Source organism: Protopterus annectens, chromosome 3.part1, assembly GCF_019279795.1.
Source record: "Protopterus annectens isolate FY-2018-M chromosome 3.part1, PAN1.0, whole genome shotgun sequence".
NCBI lineage: Eukaryota > Metazoa > Chordata > Ceratodontiformes > Protopteridae > Protopterus > Protopterus annectens.
In genome coordinates this window covers 581528375-581550603 of record NC_056732.1, presented here as the reverse complement: position 1 = coordinate 581550603, position 22229 = coordinate 581528375, and the positions used below count along the sequence as shown (strand labels likewise).

Sequence of the window (22229 nt, the reverse complement as noted above, 5' to 3'; positions counted from 1 at the left end):
ACATTTCAGTTGAAAACCAATCAAATCTTTTAGGGGAAAAAATATAAAAAATGTACAATGTGCTGGTTGCATAAGTGTGTACACCCTTAAACTAATACTTTGTTGAACACCTTTTGATTTAATTACAGCATTCAGTCTTCTTGGGTACACACCTGCCATCAAATAAAGAGACTCTGATTAACCCCAAATAAAGTACAGCTGTCCTAGTAGGATTTTCCTGACATTTACTCAGTTGCCTGCTACAGCAGAAGCCATGGTTCGCAGGATCTATATCATAAGCTTGAAAGCTTAAAAGAGCTTATAAAAAGCTTAAAAAGGTCTTATATCGAGCAGTAAATATCGAAACCACTAAATAGTGAAAACACGGAACAGCGATGTCCCCCCCACCCCCCACCCCCCAGGGGAAAAACTCACTTGGCCGTTTTTGGGACTTTGCTATTTCCTTCACTGTAGTGCAATCTCGGAGTTGGTATATTTAAGTAGGGGGTGTGTCATGTGTTTACTGGGATAGTCCGAGTTGGAACAAAGCCAATTTTCAGCGGAGGCCTAGGGCAAAATGCTCCAGATGCATGTCTTTGTAACATGGGAGGAAACCAGAGTACACGGAGAAAACCTACACAAATACAGGGAGGACAAGCAGACTCCGCACAGAAGGCACTCCAGCTGAGAATTGAACTGGAGAACCTGTTGCTGTGAGGCAACAATGCTACTGCTGCGCCACTGCGCCATCAACAAACTGAGCTACTGAGTCACTGCTAGATGATGCAGTGACTCAGTAGCTCCGATGCGGAAGGCAGATAACTGCAGAGAGATTTTCATAACTTGGCATTTTTGCTTGGGTCTGGAATACAGCATGCCCAGTTATTTCCAGTTTGCCTTATTTACCAAAAGGACCATAAAGGATAAAGCCGAATCTCTAAGAATACTGATAAAGAGAATACTTGTCTTGTCCTGGTTTGTCATGTTGTCCAAAGCCATTTCTCAATGTTTCTGAAGCCGAAAAAGAACTCAAGGTAAAAAAAAAAAAAAAAAAAAAAATCTGGGAGGCCTGCTTTCAGACATTGATGTTTGAGGCAGACACTTTCACAGACACCATATCTGGTGTCTGTTTCTGCCAAGCCCTTTACCTTGACCATTTGGGAGGCTTTTATAGCATCAGCTGCTGGCCTGCCCTCATGAACTGAAACCTCATTGACATTGGTTGGCCCTAGAGCCTCTCGGCAGGTCTTGTGATCTAATGCCCACATTGTCAGCAGGAAAGGATAGCTTCCCCATGCTGCTTGTACAGGAGGAGGTTGAAGGAGACCAGATCAAGTTCTTGGGCATCCACCATGTGCAGTGGGCTGCACTCAAACAACTTCCTCCAAGTGTAGTGGCACTGTGATTTATTTTTTGCATACCATTTGATCTGATGATGTCAATCTTCACTTAATCCTTGAATGTGGGTTCGGTTCTGTATATCGGAACCGAACCCACAGTCAAGTATAAGTGAAGATCGACAGCGCAGATGGAACTTTATGGTAATAATTATTTTTTTTTTTTTTGTGTTGAGTTTTAAATGTTTAGGGGAGTAATGTGTGGGCATATTTATCTCTCTAAAATGTTCTTTATATATTTTTTGCCCACATACTTGCTGAAAATTAAGCCTCCCCAGTATGTCTTAAAACCACTCATTCCCCTGTAGTGGATATCCTAAATACAGGGGTGGGTAAGAGCTAACTTGGGGGGGGGGGGTATCCAAAAAGCAGCTGTACTGGTATTTTTTGATCTCATCATCCTAACAGTAAAGGCTTTTATTTTGAGGCTCTAACTCTACCCTCCATGGCTAATGTGAACTTCAGTTTCAGCAGGAGGTATGCTGTGCCCTCCCCTCGTTATATCTATGTCTCCGTGCACACTGAAGGCTAACATTACCAAGCCCACATACCTGATCTTAGCCATTTCAATCTTCCACTTGTATGATGGGCCAACAAGAACTACCACTCACCCTACAAGGGGTGAGTTGGTGCTGGCTGCCAAGTCCAATCCTATTTTGCTTGGGTGTTCCATCAGATGTTGATATTCAGAGTTGTGCAATCTGGGTTGTAGTCAGGACGTTATCCTGCTAGACCACAGAGCCAATCACTAAGCACGGACAGTTTCTGTTTTTATAGATTGCAAATGGATATAGCTTTTATGATGATGTTTTACGTTGCCTAGTCACATGTAATTTAGCACACCAGTCTTGTCACTTGCTATTGCACTGAACGCAGGCTGAAAGAACCAGAGAAAATACAGGACAATACTTTTTCTGCCGTAGGGCTTTGTGTCATCTGTATCCGTACCTAAACTGTGTGGTACTTGAGCATTGGGACTTCACAGTGAATATAAATTTCCTATGGAAGAAATTCCATCTCAGAAATTTGATGCAGAAAGGTGGGTAAACTCAAATGTGATGTGACCTCTTCTTGAGCTATCGTTAGGATAAGTACCTCACATATTTGTGTTTTCATATTGGTTTACATAAGGAAATCTTGGTTATCCGTATGAGCAGCATTTATTTTTCTAGTTAGACATGAGATTTTGTTACTGTAGTAATTATCTGTCTGATTTTTGTAGTGTGTTTTACCCATTTGGAAAAATATGTAGGTGAGCACTTTTTCTTCTGCAAAAAAAGTAATTTTTTTCCTCTTTGTTTTAATCAAGATAATTGACCCGAAGATGCCACGTGTTGGCTGTAGCCACAATGGTGTAACAATACCTGTTCCTCCTTATGAAGTGCTTAAAATTGGAGAAAAGAAGCAGGCAAAATCTGTGGAAAGGCTGTTCCTTGTACTGTTTTTTGACAACAAAAGAAGTTGGTATGTAATATTGTTAAGCTTCTCTTTTAAGTGATCTTGTTTTACAGACTTGACCCTTTGTCATGTCACACCCTTAGTACTTTATTGTCATATGATTAGATGACATAGTTTTGACATCATCCTCTCCCAGCATTCAGCCATATAAACGAGTGTAACCTGGCTCATTTCACCATTTACTATCGCAGTGTAATTGTTGCTGCATCTTGGCATTGGCCTGCAGCTGCTGTCTGGTAGTAGACTTAGCATCGATGCTTGCTTTTTATGTACTTTCTTAGATCACTGTGGCAGTATTCCAATACTGATGTTTTTTTTTCGCCAAGGTAACCTGACAGATGGTTGGTGTAACAAAGCCAAAGTATTCTGTATGTCCTTATGTATGGCATATGACCACAGTCCATCTGCAATAGGGTACATATGCAGACATAGAAGCATAAGAACCCCTCTGATTGTCTTGCAGCCAGTATATATGCAAATTTTTTGCTCCCCTCCCCCCCGGGGTCCCTCCTTTTCTGTGCATTGTTGTTGAATGCTACCATTGTTTAGACTTATTGAGGTAAGTACCCAGTTGGGGAGATTATCTTTATTCTTGTATTTTTTTCAAAAAAGATTTTAGTGTCAGCTTAGAAAGGAAGTGTGATTGTGGTAAGCAGATCCCTTGTAAATGTCACAACTCCCAGCGTTTAGTCTGTCTAGGTGCTGAACATAATTACAGAAATTGTAAGACCTGCCAATCTTTTACTGCCAGAACCCTTTGTAATTGGCTTTCTTCTTTAAATGTATACTTACACTCAGTGCATCAAGCAAAGTAAAATGTAGGAACTCTTTGCCGCTGTCATTCTTGCTCCTAGAAAGTTCAAGAAAATTAGGTCCGAATTTTCTTCCCAGTCTGATTCAGATGCTTTCATTGAGAAGCATCAGGAAGCCTTAATGTTTCTCAGAAGCCCATTACCACTACCTTGACTGGAGGCTGGTATAGGGTCTGACTCTCACATGTCCAGTAAGACTGTTCATACCTATCTGTTTTAGAAGGGGAAATGGAGAGTGATCAATTCAGAGAGACTGGAATGTGTACCTAAAATATCCTCGTTAGGGAGGAGGTTTTGACCCCACCATGCTTCATGAGGGCGGATGTTTATCCCTAAGAAAAATAAAAGGAAAACCAAATATGTTTCCCCAATGCAGACATCTCAAGACAATGAATTGGGTGACTTTTCACAAGGCTTATAAAAGGCCAAATTTTATCTTTGAAACATTCTTCTTTCTTTCTACTCCTTCACTATCCCCCTCCCCGAAGGGGCAACATGAATTTTTAATCTGAGAAGGAGGAATCTGGTTTAGACAAAGATTCACAAATTCATTCTCTTTGACAGCTTGCTTCTGATGATGACATCTTGTCCCCTGACTCCTCCATGGAGGAAAAAACTTTGGTGGGAACTAACCCTACAATGATGCAGAATTTTGACTGGGAATCCAAACAGGTGATAGACATACAAAAAGATGCTATAACTTGCTGTGAAGGTAGAGGCATTCATGCATTTTCCTGTCCCTCCAGTTTTAAATGCCTTCCTGGATGCTTTTCCAACCACTTCTAATTCTCCCAATTCCTAGTCTCCAGCACCCAAGAAGCCTGATGGGTTCTATAAGGTACCTGAGAACATGAAGTATCTCTACAAAAACACTTCAGATCCTTCTGCTTTTTCTAGATCAACTGATAAACCTACTAAGCTTCTACCAGCAACTAATGTGTTGCTGTCAGACAGAGGTAATAGGGCCATGGACAGGTTTGATAAAAAGGTGGCCTTAAATTACCAAACTCAGACTCAAGTAATAAAATATAATCTGAAGTAGGACTTCATTTGTCAGCAACCTTTGGGATATGGATCCGATCTCGGATTTGAGCCGGCAACTTCTATCACAGCATAGATCCGAGCTCCTAGCTCCTCCCTTTACCCATAATCCCCTGCCAACCCTGACTGACCCCAGATCTAGTTTGCCGCTCTTCAAGCAACAGCTAGATTCCAGAGCTCTTGGTGATTCTGTGAGAAAAAACAGATGTTAAGTTGTCTATCTCGCCTTCATCTTGCTGGATGGGTTCGGAGCCGACCCCGGCTCCGACTCGGCCACTCTAAAAGCTCGAGAGTTGGTTCCACCGGCTCGAGGCTCCCCTTATATCCCACAATGCTAGGCGAGAGTTACCTCAGATCTCGTTTGCCGCTACAGCGATCGAGGTGTTGGTTTTCTACCGGTTCTTGGTAAGTGACTTTCTAGTAAAGTTAGTGCATTTAAACCCCTTTATTTTTAAATTTTATACTTATTTCCCTTAGTTTAGAGGAATTCTTGCCCCTTTTTCTTAAATTCCTGTTTTTTCCCCACAAGAACTTTAAGTTCTTCCCTTGGGCCTTCAGGCCTTCTTCCTTCCCTAGTGGGTGTGTGTGTGTGTTATTTTTTCTTAATTTAAAACCTAGTTAGTTGTTTTATTTTAAGCTAAAACTAGACAGGGTGTAATCAGTGTGTTTCTGACTGTGTGTGTGATTGCACTTCGGAATGTCTAAAGAATCAAAGGTCTCAGGCTTCAAGAAGTGTGATGCGTGCTGTCAGAAAATGTCTCTGACAGACGGTCACACTTCTTGTGTCTACTGCCTGGGACCTTTGCACCTGCAGGACTCCTGTGCTGTTTGCCATGGCTTCAGTCCCAGGGTCCTGCAGGAAAGAAAAAATAAGTTAATTTTAAGAGGTTTACTCAAGCCTGAGGATTCCCTTACTGTGTCTTCAGGGAAGCCCTCCAAGGCTTCTAGGTCTTCGGCTCCAGCAACTGAGCCGAGACCTAAGGCTTCTAAACCTCCGCCTACATCGGCTCTGGCTGGAGCCGATGAGTCTCAGTCCACAGTTTCTGTGGTTCCCTCGGCTCCGGCTGGAGCCGAGGTGTTAGAATTTCCTGTGTCGGCTCCGACCAGACCTTCGGAGCCGACATCTAGGAAGAGGTCCAGGTCACCATCCCTTGGCTCCGTTCATTCGGCTCCAGGATCTCCCCTGCTGTCTGAACGGAGCCATAAATCTCACTCCTCTAGGTCATCGAGGCTGTCGGATCATGACCTTCAGAGGGTAGTGAGTCGACTTCTTAAGTCCGAGGCACTGGCCCAGATGCTTCAGAGCCCGACTCATCAGTCGATGCCTGCCCCTGTCCTTCAATATATTCCTCCTCCGACTCCGTTGAGCTCGGAGCCGGGTCGTGTCGGAACCGAGACTGTGGTAGCGTCGGAGCCAATACAATTGTCTTCGGCTCCATCGTCGGCTCCGATTTCTTCCTTAGAAGAATCTCGGCGCCGGACTTCCATCGTCGGCTCCGAGGGGGTGAGTGGCATCGGACCCTTGTCCGACCCCGCTCTTCCTCTCGGAGCTTCGGCGCTGGTGAGTTCGGCTCCATCATCGGCCTCGAAGCCATCACTGTCGGTGCCGAGGGGGGTTCTCAGCTTCTCGGAGCGGGGACCTCTGGCTTTGCCTGACAGGGGTGCGTTCGAGGTCATGCGGAGTGTGTTAGAGCCTGGCTCTACTCCACAGTCGGCTCCGTCCGCCCCTCCCTCTACGGTGCCTCAGGTCAAGTCGACTCACTCCCTCATCCCGGACCGCAGAGAGCCAGCTCCTCAGGAACCCCCTGTGGGGTTTTCATCCTCTTCCGAGGCCTCTCCTGATTTGGCAGAAGAGCCCCCTCGGAAGAGGAAGTGTAAGAGGAAACACATTGACTCACCTGAGTCCATCACATCTGACACAGATTTAGATGATTCCGAGGGTTCCCCGTTCCCCTTCTGAAGATGTCTCCTTTGCAGACATTCTAGAGATCCTGAAGCAGAGGGGAAATTGGCCAGCCCTTAACCCTTCGGAGGATGAATCTGTGTACCTTGAGGCGTTTGGCTCTCGCCCTTCCACCTCCTGGGTGTCCCCCCCCTTTGACCTCCTCATGCAGGTGGTTGCTAAAAGGCATGGACGGCTCCTGATTCAGTGGACCCCACTCCCAGGAGACCCTCCAAATTCATAACGGCACCAGCAGACAAACAGTTCTTAACAAAAGGAGTTTCTGTGGATGCTATGGTGGTAGCTGCTGCCACTAAGAAGGAACTAGCTGATCCTTCAGTACCTGTCCATCCACCTAACAAGGAATCTAGGTCCATGGACAGGTACGGAAGCGGATGTTCTCGTCAGCGACATTTACTATGCGTTCGCTGAACTACCTGTGCCATTTCACTCGTCTTCAAAGGGACTTGATCAAAGAAGCGAGTGACATGTTGAAGGACCCTACAGCTGCGGGTTTTCAAGATAAGATCAACACTCAGCTGGCTACCCTTAACTCCATAACCAACTCCTCCATGCGCCTCCTTTCTTATGCGGCTGATGGAGCGAGTAGGGCCGCAGGGACAGGTGTGGCCTTACGTAGGCATGCCTGGATGCGGCTATGCAATTTTGCGGACCCCTTCAAGACGTCTTTCACTAACTCCCGTTTGATGGATCATCTCTTTGGTCCTCAAGTGAAAGAAACCTTGACTAGGTGCGAGACTGATGGCAAGACTCTTTCTGCCGTCGGAGTCCGTTTTTCTACTCCTTTAGACCTTACCCCAAAGGCCAGAAAAGTGGAAAAATGTGGTTCCGTAAACAATCTCAAGGGACTTCACCTGACACACAAAGTCGTTTCCCTGCCAGAGGCAGAGGCGGGAATAACAATGGTAGACGTCGCCCTCGAGGCAGGGGGGCTCCGCAGAACCAGGGCAACCGGGAAGCTTTCTCTGATAAGTCCTTTCAGCATCCCTGAGGTGTTGCCCGACTGCCCACCTTCGGAGGCAGTCGGGGGAAGATTGTCACTGTACCCAGAAGCCTGGCTATCCCTGACTCAAGACAAATGGGTACAGTCCGTCATTTCCGAAGGCTATTCTATCCCCTTTCTTCGCATTCCAAACCAATCAAAAAGATCCCTTCCAGATGTTCCACCCGCTCAAAGGGATCTAGCGGTTTTGGAAATTTCAAAACTGCTTGCAAAAAGAGCAATTCAGCCAGTTCCAGCAGACCAGCAAGGATCCGGAATCTACTCAAGGTTCTTTTAGTTCCAAAGAAAACAGGGGACTGGAGACCAATTTTGGATCTCAGTATCTTGAACAGATCAGTCAAGAAAACAAGATTTCGGATGGTCACGCTGCAATCCATCCTTCCCCTATTGGGAAAAGGAAACTGGATGTGCTTTATAGACCTTCAGGATGCGTACTATCACATAAAAATGAACAGACGCTCCAGAAGATTCCTCCGCTTCAGGCTGGGAACCAGTCATTTTCAGTTCAGGGCCCTGCCCTTTGGTCTCACCACTGCCCCGGTGTTTACCAAATGCATGGCAGTGGTAGCTTCTCACCTGAGACGACAAGGATTCCAGGTGTTTCCATATTTGGACGACTGGCTCCTCACAGCTCCCACCAAGCATCTCCTTCTGATGGCCAGGCATTACACTTTTCGCATTTGTCAAAAGTTAGGCATTTCAATAAATTGCGAAAAGTCTGTTTTGTCGCCTTGTCGTGCTATTACTTTCATAGGCGCAAATCTAGACACAGTAGACATGTCTGCGAGACTAACACATCAGAGAATAACAGACATTCACAAACTGGTCTCACTCCTTTTCAACAACAACAGAATCAAAGCCAGGTTAGTTCTGAAAGTGTTGGGAATTATGGCGGCTGCCATACCTCTGCTTCCATTAGCCAGATTCCACATGCGGATCCTTCAATGGATGCTCTTTACACAATGGTCATACCAGCAACTTCCAATGTCTCACACCATTATGATCACGCAGTGCAGAAATCATCTCATGTGGTGGATGTCTTCCCTCAGCTCTTGTTGGGAAGACCCTTTGTTCCACCCCTCCGGTTGCTACTCTGACAACGGATGCCTCCCTGATCGGGTGGGGGGGGCATTATCAGGGCAGGACGGTCCAGGGCACATGGCAACCAAACGAATGCCACTTGCACATAAATGTTCTGGAGATGAGAGCAGTGCTTTTAGCGTTGCAAGCCCTTCAAGACTCTCTTCCCTTGGGAACGATTGCAATCCAGACAGACAATATGTCTGTAGTGTGGTACATCAACAAACAAGGCGGAACCAGGTCATACCCCCTGTGTCGAGAAGCACTCAGATTGTGGCAATGGGCGATTTCTTCTCAGCGTTTTCTGATAGCAACGCACATCCCCGGGAAGTCCAATCAAATTGCGGACAAGTTGAGCAGAGCTATCCTCATGCCTCACGAGTGGTCTCTGAAAGAGACTGTAGTGAGAGAAATTTTCCTCAAGTGGGGTCAGCCTTGCTGCAATCTTTTTGCTACTCCCCAAAACAGCAAGTGCAGAGAATATTTCACTCTATTCCCTTTACCAGGCCAACCCAGCAGAGACGCTCTAGTCCAAGTTTGGCCCCGGGGACTTTCTGTATGCATTTCCTCCCTTCCCACTAATCTCTCAAGTGATACAGAAAGCTATCGCTCAGAAGGCCTCATTGATCCTCATTGCTCCTTACTGGCCTCGACAGGTGTGGTTCCCCTTTCTACATCAATTTCTATTGGAGCGACCGTGGCATCTGGACCTAGTTCCAGATCTTTTGATCCATCAGTCGGGTCAGTTACATCGCTCCCTCCCCTCTCTGAACCTCACTGCTTGGTTCCACCAGTTCCAACCTTAGCCAGGCTTCCTCAATTATCTCACTCTGTTCGAGATATTTTGATAGCTTCCCATAAATCTTCCACTCGGAAGATTTATTTGAGTAAGTGGAAACGCTTCACATATTGGGCTCAAGGAAGGGACATAGATCCTTTCACTGCTTCCATCCAAATAGTCCTTGATTTTCTAGCTGAACTCTTCCATGCAGGTTCATCTCCCTCTACTCTTAAAGTTCAATTGGCAGCTATTTCTAACTTTCATGTGGGTATTTCTGAGTCTGCCTTAATGTCCCACAAGCTTTGCAAAGCATTTTTGAAAGGAGTTTTTCTTCTCAGACCTCCTATAAGAAATCCTCCTTCTCCTTGGGACCTAAATTTAGTTCTTGCTTCTTTGATTCTTCCCCTTTCGAACCTGCAGTCTCCTGTTCTTTAAAATTGCTATCATGGAAGACTCTTTTTCTGGTAGCTATTACTTCAGCTAGAAGAGTTTCAGAACTTCAAGCACTCAGCTGTCGACCTCCTTATCTATTGTTTCATAAGGACAGGGTATCCTTACGAACGAACCCGTCCTTTTTGCCTAAGGTAGTCTCGACGTCAAATCTAAATCAAAGCATTGACCTCCCTGTCTTTTTTCCAGAATATTCCAATAGATCTGAACAAAAATTACACTGCCTGGATGTTCATCGTCAATTGAGATACTATTTGGATAGAACAAAACAGTTCAGAAAATCTGATCAGCTGTTTGTCTCCTATGCGGAAGGCAGAAAGGGACTTTCAGTTTCAAAGGTATCATTGTCCAGATGGCTAACATCTTTGATTTCCCTTGTATATGAAATTAGACACCAAAAGCTGCCTAATAAACCTAAGGCCCATTCCACCAGAGCTTTGGCTACTTCTTTAGCCTTCCAAGACAGACTGCCTGTTGACACCATTTGTGCAGCGGCTACTTGGGCTACTCCTCACACTTTCATTTCTCATTATAAGTTGGATTTAGCTTCTAGACATAGAGCTAACTTTGGTTCCACTGTTCTCAGGAGTCTGTTCCGTTAGGCCACCCGGGACAAGGTGCTAGGGGCCGGTCCCATCCAGCAAGATGAAGGCGAGATAGACAACTTAACATAAAGAAGTTATGTTCTTACCATAACGTTCCATGTTAGTTGTCTTCTTCTCGCCTTCTTCTTGCGTCCCACCCTCCTGCCCCCTGGCCTGGACAGACCTAGAGGAGTTGTGATTGTGACCTCTCTTTCTACCACCTCTTTCTTAGGCATATGCTGTTGTGCATATTTCCTGGATCAGGATGTAGGTCACCCTTCTTTCTTCCTGTTGTTAGAGGTGGACTCTGTTTAGAGTTATTCTGTTACTATTATAAGCTGGGGTTAGCTTACAAACGAGATCTGAGGTAACTCTCGCCTAGCATTGTGGGATATAAGGGGAGCCTCGAGCCGGTGGAACCAACTCTCGAGCTTTTAGAGTGGCCGAGTCGGAGCGGAGGTCGGCTCCGAACCCATCCAGCAAGAAGAAGGCGAGAAGAAGACAACTAACATGGAACGTTATGGTAAGAACATAACTTCTTTTTTTCAACTCTCTCTTTATTTCTTAATCGAGTGTCTGTGTGTGTGTGTGTGTTTAGGTTTCCCCTTAACGCTAATTTCTCTTACTTTTTAGCTTAAAATTAGCTTAAATTTTAATTTAAATTTTCCTCCCTGCCCTCGCTGGTCACAGTGTGTGTGTGTGTGTGTGTGTGTGTGTGTGTGTGTGTGTGTGTATATATAGAGTGTAGGGGCCTAGTGAGTGTGTTTTACTTTAGTTATGTCGGAGGCCCCTAAAGCCATTTTTTCGAAATGCACTGAGTGTGGTCACAAGCTTTCACCGGCTGATGGCCACACTCTGTGCGTTAGGTGCCTTGGGGTTGAACACCTCTTTTCGGGTTGCGCGATTTGCACTGCGTTCAACCCCAGGGCACTTAAGGATCGGAGGTCGAAGCTGGTTCTGGCGGACCATTTGCCCCCAGACCCAGCTCCGGCCTCAGGTACTTCTGTGACAGTTACCCAGTCCTCTGTAACGGCCACTCCTGCCCCCCTCCCTCCGACCGGGACTCAGCCTCCCACTGTGGCTTCGGAGGTGAGGGAGGCCAGGAAAGAGAAGCGGAGGGAGAAGCACCTTAAGCGGCAAGCCGAGGACTCCTCCTCGGCCCCGCCTGCCAAGCGTATTTCTCCCTCCAGGGTTTCTGGTTCACCTCCTCCTCGGATCCGATCCCCTTGCTTCTCCCCGGGACCCGAGGAGGAGGTGACCCGGTCCCCATCGAGGTCATCGAGGCGGCACTCCAGGCCTGCCTCGGTGGCCTCCTCGAGGTCCACATTAAGTATGTCGGACGCGGGCATGGACCGGATGATGAGGAGGTTCATCCAGGCCCAGATGCATATGGGAGTGCTCTTGCCTCCCGCCCCCCCCGGGGGGGAGCTCGACCCCTTTTTTTGCTCCTATAGCTCCTTCTCCGACTCGCCTCCCGGGTTCGGAGCTGAGCCGCGTTGGATCTGGGGGTGGGTCGGAGCCGACAGTGCTGGGCACTTCGGCTCTGACTATTCCCTCGGGTTTGTCGGATCTGACCTCTCGGAGCCATGGGCCGAGCTTCGGATCCGAGGGACTCTGTGTGCTCTCGGCCCCGTCCCGGTCGGAGCACGCTGGTCCTTCAGATCCGATAGTCTTGGCTACGGGTCCGATCCCCGCCTCGGATCCGAGTGGGAGTCGGATCCATCAGAGTGCGGCTCCCCCTCGGCTTTTGCGGTGGTGGAGAGGGTGCTGTTGAGTGCATCCAGGCCCCCGGTCCTGGCTTCGGCTCCCCCCTGCACTCCCTCTCAGCTGGTCCTGGCTCCCCTCACCCGACCTTCGGGGCAGCCTGCTTCAGCGCCTCTAAGTGTTCCATTGGAACAGGATATTGCTGGTGAGGACTCCTCAGATAGCCCCCCCCAAGGAGGTTCCTCGCAAGTCGAAGTGCAAAAGGAGGCACGTGGACTCCCCTGAGTCCCTCACTGAGGATATGGACTTGGATGAAGGGGAAGGCTCCCCAAGGTCACCCCCCGAGGATGTCTCCTTTGGAGACATCATAGAAATGCTAAGAATCAGGGGGGGGTGGTCTGCCCCCAAGGCTTCCTCCGATGAGTCCGTATTCCTAGAGGTGTTTGAGGCAGGGCCATCTACCTTTTGGGTGTCCCCTCCCCCCGACCCCTTAGTGGATCTTATAGCCACTAGGGCTTGGAAGGAGCCGGACACTGTAGAGCCTGTTCCCAAGCGCCCGGACAAAATTTTGAGCCCCCCGTCAGAGAGAACCCATTGGAGCAGAGGTCCCCCTGTGGATGCCATGTTGGTGGCGGCAGCCACCAAGAGAGAGTTGGCTCAGGAGAGTTCCACGGTTCATCCGCCGAGCAAGGAGTCTTGCGCGATGGACCGCCTTGGGAAGCGGGCCTTCAGTTCAGCGACCTTCTCCTTGAGGGCCATGAACTATATGGCACACGTCATTCGGATGCAGCGGGATCTAATCAAAGAATACGCTGCCTCCCCCCCGGGGTCCATGTCGGAAGGGGACAAGCAACTGTACTCCTCCCGAATGTCCACCCTACGTTCTATTTCCAACACCTCTATGCGGCTCTTGTCTCTCGCCACTGAGGGAGCCGCTAGAGCAGGCGGAGTCGGGCTGGTCATGAGGAGGCAAGCCTGGCTCCGACATTGTGACTTCTCGGAACCCTTTAAGGCGTCATTTGCGAATGCCCCTTTTGATGGTTCTGCATTGTTTGCAAAACCGTTCACGACACCCTTGTCCAGAGCGAGAAAGACGGGAAGACGTTGTCTGCCATTGGAGTCTGCTTCTCTGCTCTCCAGAGGTCCTTTACCAAGAACCAAAAGGGTCAGAAGAAGATGTGGTTCCGGAAATCGCATCAATCCCAGTCTGCTCCGGACAACCAGTCCTCTCGTGGCAGAGGAGGACAGGGAGGACGCCACCCTAGAGGCAGAGGGGGTCCCAGGAACTTTGGGTCCAGAGAACCTTTCTCTGAGAGGCCCACGCAGAACCCCTGAGGGGATACCCGGCTGCTCCACTCTGGAGGCAGTTGGGGGACGTTTCTCGAGGCACCTAGCAATGTGGGAGTCCATAGCAATGGATCGCTGGGTGCTTTGTGTTATATCCAGAGGATACCAAATTCCCTTTCCTGTAACCCCCAGTATCAGAAGCCTCCCCGATGTACCACCCAATCAGAGGGAGGCGGCTGCTGCAGAAATTCAGCAGCTCTTACAAAAAAGAGCCATCCAGCCCGTCCCCCCAGATCAGCACGGATCAGGATTTTACTCCAGGTTCTTTCTGGCACCAAAAAAGACTGGGGACGAGAGGCCTATCTTGGACCTCTCTCTCTTGAACCTGGCAGTACCAAAAGTAAAGTTCCGGATGGTCACTCTGCAGTCTATCCTCCCACTACTAAGGGAGAACGACTGGATGTGCTCAATAGACCTCAAGGATGCGTACTATCATATTCTCGTGGACAGACGCTCCAGGAGGTTTCTCCGCTTCCGGCTGGGAGCCAGCCATTTCCAATTCAGGGCCCCTCCCTTCGGTCACACCTCAGCCCCCAGGGTGTTCACCAAGGTCTTGGCAGCGATAGCGGCCCACCTGAGACTCCAGGGAATTCAGGTCTTTCCGTACCTGGACGACTGGCTCCTTACCGCCCCAACAAGGCATCATCTTTGCTCATGCAGGGATTATTTCCTCAACCTGGCTCCACTCTCAGGGCTGACCATCAACACGGCCAAATCCTCCCTGGCTCCTACACAAGTATTGGATTTCATAGGGGCAAGGTTGGACTCCAGACTGATGCTTGTTTTCTTGACTCCAGATCGGCTTCAGAACCTGAGGTTGCATGTGCAGGCCATCCTTCAACTTCAAGCTCCTTCGGCGGAATTGGTCCTGAGGGCTCTAGGGTCCATGGCGGCAGCAATTCGCTGCTGCCATTGGCCCGGTTGAATATGAGGGTCATACAATGGACCCTCCAGGTACAATGGTCCCTATATCGCAATCTCCTGTCTCATCCCATCTCCCTAAGCAAGGTTTGCAGAAGGTGGCTCGTGTGGTGGCTCCAGTCTCCACACGGGATGCCCCTTCTCGCTGCCTCCGCCAGTCGCCACAGTGACCACGGACGTTTCTCGCCTGGGGTGGGGGGGGGGCACTATTCGGGCAGAACAGTCCAAGGCACGTGGAACAACATAGAGACCTCTTTGCATATCAACGTCCTGGAGATGAGGGCGGTGCTTTTGACGTTGCAAGCGCTTCACAACCCTCTTCCGGTGGGGACGATTGCAGTACAGACGGACAACATGTCAGTCGTCTGGCACATCAACAAACAAGGAGGAACCAGGTCTTACCCACTCTGCCGCGAGGCCATGAGACTGTGGGAATGGGCGATTTCCACCAACCGCTTTCTCATCGCAACGCACATTCCGGGACAGTCCAACATATTAGCGGACAGGCTCAGTCGTACTATCCTGACTCCTTACGAGTGGTCTCTCAATCCTCTAGTGGCAGAGCAAATATTTGCCCGATGGGGGCGGCCTTGTTGCGATCTTTTTGCCTCTCACTCATATACCAAATGCAACGATTACTTCGCTCTGATCCCCCCTCCGGGGGAGTCCCCGAGAGACTCTCTAGTTCATGCTTGGCCTCCTGGTCTGCTTTATGCTTACCCGCCTCTGCCCCTGATGTTGAAACTATTGCAGAAAGCCAGTCGGTTGGGGAGCAAAATGATCCTCATTGCCCCATTCTGGCCTCGTCAGATGTGGTTCCCTTACATATGGTCTCACCTGATTCATCCGCCCTGGATGTTAGATCCCCTTCCGGATCTCATTTCACACACCCTGGGTCTTCCAACTCCGAACCTGGCCAACCTAAAGCTGACTGCTTGGTTGCTCCAGTTCCACTCCTGCTAAGGACTCCCGGAATTTCATCTCCAGTCAAAGCCATCCTAGAAGCAGCTCACAAGCCCTCCACCAGAAGGGTCTATCGGAGCAAATGGAAATGTTTTTCCATTTGGGCGGAACACCGTCAGTTAGATCCTTTCACGGTGCCGGTAGCGTCGGTTCTAGATTTTCTATCTTCTCTCTTTCACCAGGGGGCTAGTCCTTCCACGGTCAAAGTGCAACTTGCAGCAATTTCACACTACCATGTAGGTTGGGAATCAGGGCCGCTTATTACTTCCAAACTGTGTAAGACCTTCCTTAAGGGTACCTTCCTTCTCAGGCCCCCGGTCAAGGAGGTTGTGGTACCCCCATGGGATTTATCCCTAGTTTTACAGGCCTTGACTAGCCCCCCTTTCGAGCCGGCGGCCACTTTTTATTCTTAAATACCTCTCTTGGAAAACGGGCCTTTTTGGTGGCCATAACTTCAGCCAAGAGGGTTTCGGAACTCCAGGCTCTCTGTGTCAAACCACCGTATTTGGTCTTCCACCCAGACAGAGTTCACCTCAGGATCAATCCATCTTTCCTACCTAAGGTATCATCGGAAGCTAACATCAATCTATTAATCTTCCAGTATTCTTCCCCAACTATCGAAACAAAGGAGAGTATAAGCTGCACTCTTTAGACGTGCACAGACAACTACGTTTTTATACTCATCGAACTACTGGTCATAGGCAATCCGATCAGTTGTTTGTCTCCTTTGCCAAAAACAACTTCGGTAAGGTGGTTTCTAAGGGTTACCCTTTCCCGATGGATATCTAATTGTATTCTCTTAGCATATCAGAGCTCGGGAAGGCCTGCACCTCAGGGAGTCCGTGCTCATTCTACAAGGGCCATTGCTACATCGGCTGCTTTCAAGGCTAAAGTTTCTCTGGATGACATTTGTTCCGCAGCCACTTGGGCTTCGTCTCATACCTTTATCAGCCACTGCAAAGTAGATATTGTCTCCCGAGGTAGGGCATCGTTTGGCTCTGCAGTGCTCCGGAATATCCTTCCATGAAGGCCACCCAAGATTTAGGTAGCTGGGGACTCTGTCCCAAAGATTGCTGACAAATGAAGTCCTACTTCAGATTAAGAAGTTATGTACTAACCGTAACGTTCCATCTGAGTAGGTATCTTCATTTGTCTGCAACCACCCCCCCCCTCCTTCCCCCTGACCAAAATGATCCTACTTAGGGTTCTTTAGATTAGTTCCCTCTGGGACACAGTACTAGCTGTGCTATGGGGCAAACTTGATCTGAGGTCAGTCAGGGTTGGCAGGGGGTTATGGGCAAAGGGAGGAGCTAGGAGCTCGTATCTATGCTGTGATAGAAGTTGCTGGCTCGGATCCGAGATCGGATCCATATCCCAAAGGTTGCAGACAAATGAAGATACCTACTCAGATGGAACGTTATGGTGAGTACATAACTTCTTATTTTGTCCATTCTAGTGAAGTTAAATAAAACTGTGGCTAACTGTGAGGCTTCTAACATTGAGCAACAAGTGATTTCTACGCTCAGACAAGCTACACAAGCAGCAAGGCATTCTATTAATTATAGATACAATGTTATTAGAAGATTTGCTTGGCTTCACTGGTGGCCGCTCCTTGAGGATGTTAAGGCCAAGCTTTTAGGACCTCCCCCGCCCGGAATCTCTCGCTTTAGCCCTTGTGATCAGAGCTTTTCAAGACTTTGCAAGAGAAAGGTAAAACGACACAGGACTTTAAAACAGATTTTACTTGCATCATTACTTAGGTATCAAAAAAAATTACCCTTCTGAGCCCATTTCCTTTCTTAGTAGGGAACAAAAGCCCTCATAGAAGGGTAGAAACAACCCAGGAAAAGATTCCATGAGAAATCTGTCAGTGTGTACATCTGGAAACTCCCCTTTTCCAGATAAAGCAGCCCCTGCCTGACTGACCCCTTCCTCCCTCCTCAGTCTAAGAATTCCCCTGTCAATAAGACTGACTTTGCCCCTTCCAGCCTGGGAATTCATCACTACAGACAAGTGGGCATTGTCTATTATTCAGCATGGTTACAGGATGCCTTGGAGGGAACATCCCTCAATGGAGAAATTCCCCCATCTCCCTCAGGCTCATCTTCTCGATTGCCCCAGGAGCATCTACGAAAATTCAAGACTTTTTCTGGTCCCCAGAAAAGAGGGCACTTAAAGGCCCTGTTCTGGACTTATCCCATCTCAACATCTTCCTGGAAGTGCCATCTTTAAAGATGCTTTCCCTACAAAATTCTATTTCCTTTTTCCCTTCCTCAAGCCTTTCTAGTTTCACCAGACTTGAAGGATGCATACCTGCATATCCCTCTTCACCCCACCTGCAGAAAATGTTGTAGGTTTGCTGCTTTTTCACTACCCTTTTAGTTCTCTGCTTTTACCTTTCAGTTTATCTACCACTCCCAGGGTTTTCGCAAAGTGCCTTTCCCTAGCCATTTATAGTCAAAGTATACTTTGTCATTCAGGTCAACGAATGAAATGCATCACTGGATGAAATTTTGTTGCTTCAGGCTTGTGTGCATTGAAAAACAGTTTTCACAAGAGGGTGAAGAAAACGTATAACAGAAGAAATTCTAGACAGTACAGATATAAATATACACATAGATAACTTACTAACCACCATTTTTAAGACAAGGATAGCAGCATAACATAATTCACAGTTCCCATACTTGCATAAGTAATAATTTAGTTCAGATTACATCATTTAGATAGAATAATTTAATTCTATGACAGTAAAGACAATCGCCCTTATGGTGTTCTCACAAACTGAGGGAGTGTGGATTTTAAGGTTAGTTGTTCAACAGTCTGATCACTTCTGGAAAGAAACTATTTCTGAATCTTGATGTTCTACACCTGATGTTTCTGTATCATTTCCCTGAAGACAGGAGGTGGAACAGTCCATGTGCAGGATGATACTTGTCCCGTATCAGTTTCACGACCCTGCCATAGCATCTGCAAGAGAGGAATACAAATATGTCCTCCTATTCCTGTGTTGCAGTATTCTTGGTATGGGATTTCCCGCCTCAGGTGACCCATACATCGGCTCCTATGCAAAAGCTTCAGCTTGGCTGCTGTGGTTGTGTGGGATGCCACACACAGGGCCAGAAACCAGGGGCCTTAAACGTGACATCTGCAGGCACAGACCCCAGAACTTTTCAGCCGCAGATGACCGTCATATCGTGGGCTTCGCTCCTTCACTACAAGCCATCTAAAAGCTAAGTACCCTGTTGGGGTTTTTCTGTGAATTCTAGCTAAAGCCTGGTTTGCTGCATTAAACTTTAGCTGATGTCAGGTAAAAAGGGGAAATGCCAATGTGGGCACCAGATACCGCATAAAGATGCACACCGCTGCATTTTTTTGCCTAGGCCGAGAGCATGACCATACTGCTTCCTCAATTTTCCAATCCTTCGTACCCAAGACTCTATGTAGCCATCTGGCGGTCCTCAATCTATACCTAGAAAACCAGAGACTTAAAAAAAATTGCGCTAAGGATGGATCCCAAATCGGAAGTTCCGACTGAGCCTCCATGGAAGAAGGCCAAGATTCCTAGGCTCACTTCCACTGCTTCTCCACTTTCGGATGCCCTGCCAATTAACTTTTTAGAAGTTGAGGGACATCCATTAGATCCGTCTACTTCAGCAACCTTCAAGGAAGCCACTTCTCAGTTGACATCTGGCACATCCATGGAGCTTACTCGGACATCAGCTACAACCGATGTCGAGGGGGAACCAGACACATCCGGGCTTCTGACTGGGATCCCTCCTCTTGACACTGCAACCCTTAGACATGCACCAGATTCCAAGGCCTTTGCCTAAGGCTACTCCATTAAAAAAAAGAGTCCGAAAACCAAACATCTGGCTACAACCTCTGAAGGCCTACCTGATTGACAGTCCTTTACCTTCTCTTTGATGCAGGCCTTCATGGCCCTTAGGCCCACAGTCTCTTCTCCATCTACCCTTCCTCTCCTCAGCCCTAGGCCTGCCTCTACCACCTCTCTTCCTCTTCCTGCTATTCAAGACAGAGAAGAAGAGCAAGAGACTTATTCAACTTCAGATGAATCCGTCTCGTATGCCTCTCAAATAGCCTCTCCTCAGGAATACTACTCCCCAGATGATGAATCCATTGAAGGGGACTCCCCTCCAGTGGATATCACCTTTGGGGGAGACCATTACAAAAATGAGGGAATACTTCAAATGGGACACCTTACAAATGTCTGAAACTCAAAAAAGATATTTTGAGTTACTGCAAGTGTAATCTTCCCCCCCTTTTGCCGTATCTCCTGTCATCTCTGCTTACTTAGATGCCTTTTCCTCAGCATCAAAGACCCCAGACTCACAGCCTCCTGCCCCCAAGAGGCCGGACCACTTCTACAAAGTGCCTGATGACCAGACGTTCCTAGTCAAACCACCCCTGGCAGATCCTGCTGTGATTGCAGTATCACCAGAGAAACAGTCCAGACTGATTCCGTCTGCCTCTAGAGAGACAGGCCACTCAAGGCTAAGCCTTCCAATGACACTACAGCAAAGCAGGTTGTCAGTTCTCCGGAATTCAGTGAGGTGCTTTCACAGCCCCTGATGCCCGATTCAATATCTACATAGACCTCTACCGAGACCCTTTCGGAGTCTGGTATGCCGCAGAAATCTTCATCTTCCAAGCCTTTGGCTGTCTCTGCCTTGGTTGGGTCCGGAGCTGCTATGCAGGCACCGGCTTCCAAGGAGGCCTTTCAGACTACCAAATCTAGACAAAAAACAAAGTCTTCTCTTCGACTACCGTTTCTCTGACCGACGGAGTCTCTCAGGCCTAGAAGCCAGACCACTCCTAGGAAATCTGCTTCAAGCCACCATCTTGCTACTGCTTCATCACCCCCAAGCACAAATGCTGAAAATGGTGGAGAATCTCATCTCCCTTATCTGGGGTAGTCGGGCCACAACTTCTAAAAGGAAAAGGCACCCTTTTCCAGAAGTTGACAGAACAGGATTCTGTGGAATCTGACTTCTCAGTTTTTGAAGAGGAACAAGCATCCCTTAACTGCTTATGAGGATTCAGATGCAGAGGAATCCATCCCTTCTGCCTCCCCTCCAGAGGACCTTTCCTTTGGGGAAACCCTTCACTCCCTCAGGGAACATTTCCAATGGGAATCCCAGGACTTCCCACAGTCTAAGAAAAGACTTGGAGAGTTTCTGGACCTGCCTCAACACAGGCCCCTGGGCATCCCCCCTATTTTAGAAGTGGTGGATGATGTTTTCCATGAATCCATCTTGGCCCCTTATGCCCTCCTTCCTGCTCCCAGTAAACCTGACACGTACTACAGAGTACTGTATTCTCACAAATACCTGTACAGAAATCCTGCTGCAAACCCAGAGGTAATTACACAGGGACCTAAAGGAACTAAGACTAGTTCTGCCAAAAATTCTCTTCCTTCTGGCAAGGACTCCAGAGCTCTGGACAGATGGGATAAAAAAGTATACACCTCTGCAACCCTAGCTGTCAGAGCACTCATTTATCAGTTCCATATGTTAAAGTATCAGCAACACACTTTGGAACTATTAAAACAGAAAATTGCTACCTTTCCTGACTGTGCCAATTCAAGAGAGTTAGCAGATTTACTGCACTCTGCTTGTTAAATGGCCAAACACTCATTACAGTGTGGCTATGACACCCTAGAAGCCTCTAGCAGGGCAGCAGTGAACAGGATTTGTTGTTAATTTAGACATGCATGGCTGAAGGAACAACCTCTCCCTGATCATGTCAAGTTTAAACTTATTGATGCACCCCTAGATAAGGAGCGCTCATTTGGGGAAAAAGCAGAAGAGGTGCTTAAAAAGATGGAAGACAAAGCAAAATCTATGAAAACAGTAAAATATTTCTTTCACGTGCAACCTCCCAGGTTCAGCAGGAGCTTTCCCCTCTAAGCACTGGCTTTCCTTGCACCTAGCAGACAGGGCCAGGGTAAGCCCCACAGGGACAGACCATCCAGGCCCCTATCCCAGGGCCAGCAGAGAAGCAAACAATGGACCACTTCCGTCTCTAAGGCAAGGAGTTCTAAGCCAACCTTCTATGGCAAACACTCACAATGACGCCCCCTTCCTCCCTCTGCCCTCCCTTCACTCATCAAAAACTAGGAGGAAGGATCTCCCTCTTCAAAGACAATTGGATTTCAGTAACAAAGGACCAATGAGTCTTAAAGATCATTTTTCAGGGATACAAATTCTCCTTCAGCGAACTCCCAATTCCAAGAGGGTACCCAGACTTGACTCCAAATCAGTGGGCAGATGCATTGAAACTGGTACAAGCTCTTGTATCCCAGACGGCAGTAGAACCTGTACCTTCAGATCAAATAGGCAACGGATTTTATTCCAGACTATTCTTTGTTTCCAGAAGAGAGGGCACTTGGCATCTCATCCTGGATCTCTCCATTTTGAATACCTCCCTGGTGGTCCCCAGATTCAAAATGCTAACTTTGCAAAAGCTGCTGCCTACGCCAACTAAAAATGCCTGGCTAGTGACCCTAGATCTAAAAAATGCCTACCTCCACATCCCCATCAGGGAATCATGCAGGAAATTCATGCGCTTCAGATCAGGCTCACAACACTTTCAGTTATCTGCGCTGCCCTTTGGCTTATCTACTGCACCCGGAGTATTCACCAATTGCTTGGCCCAGGCTATAGTATTCTACAGACAAAGAAATACAGATTTACCCTTACCTGGGTGACTGCCTCATTCAGGCAGAG

General features: G+C 47.9%; 1 protein-coding gene across 4 annotated transcripts in view; it reads left to right on the top strand.

Moving 5' to 3' along the window:
• BRD1 (bromodomain containing 1) overlaps positions 1 to 22229 on the top strand; it is a 2713326-nt gene that overhangs the window by 2656406 nt on the left and 34691 nt on the right. For all 4 annotated transcript variants that reach the window (XM_044066979.1, XM_044066978.1, XM_044066977.1 and 1 more), the window contains one exon: positions 2686 to 2840. In XM_044066979.1, the coding sequence (XP_043922914.1) occupies positions 2686 to 2840 (155 nt within the window). The remainder of the gene's footprint in view (positions 1 to 2685; positions 2841 to 22229) is intronic.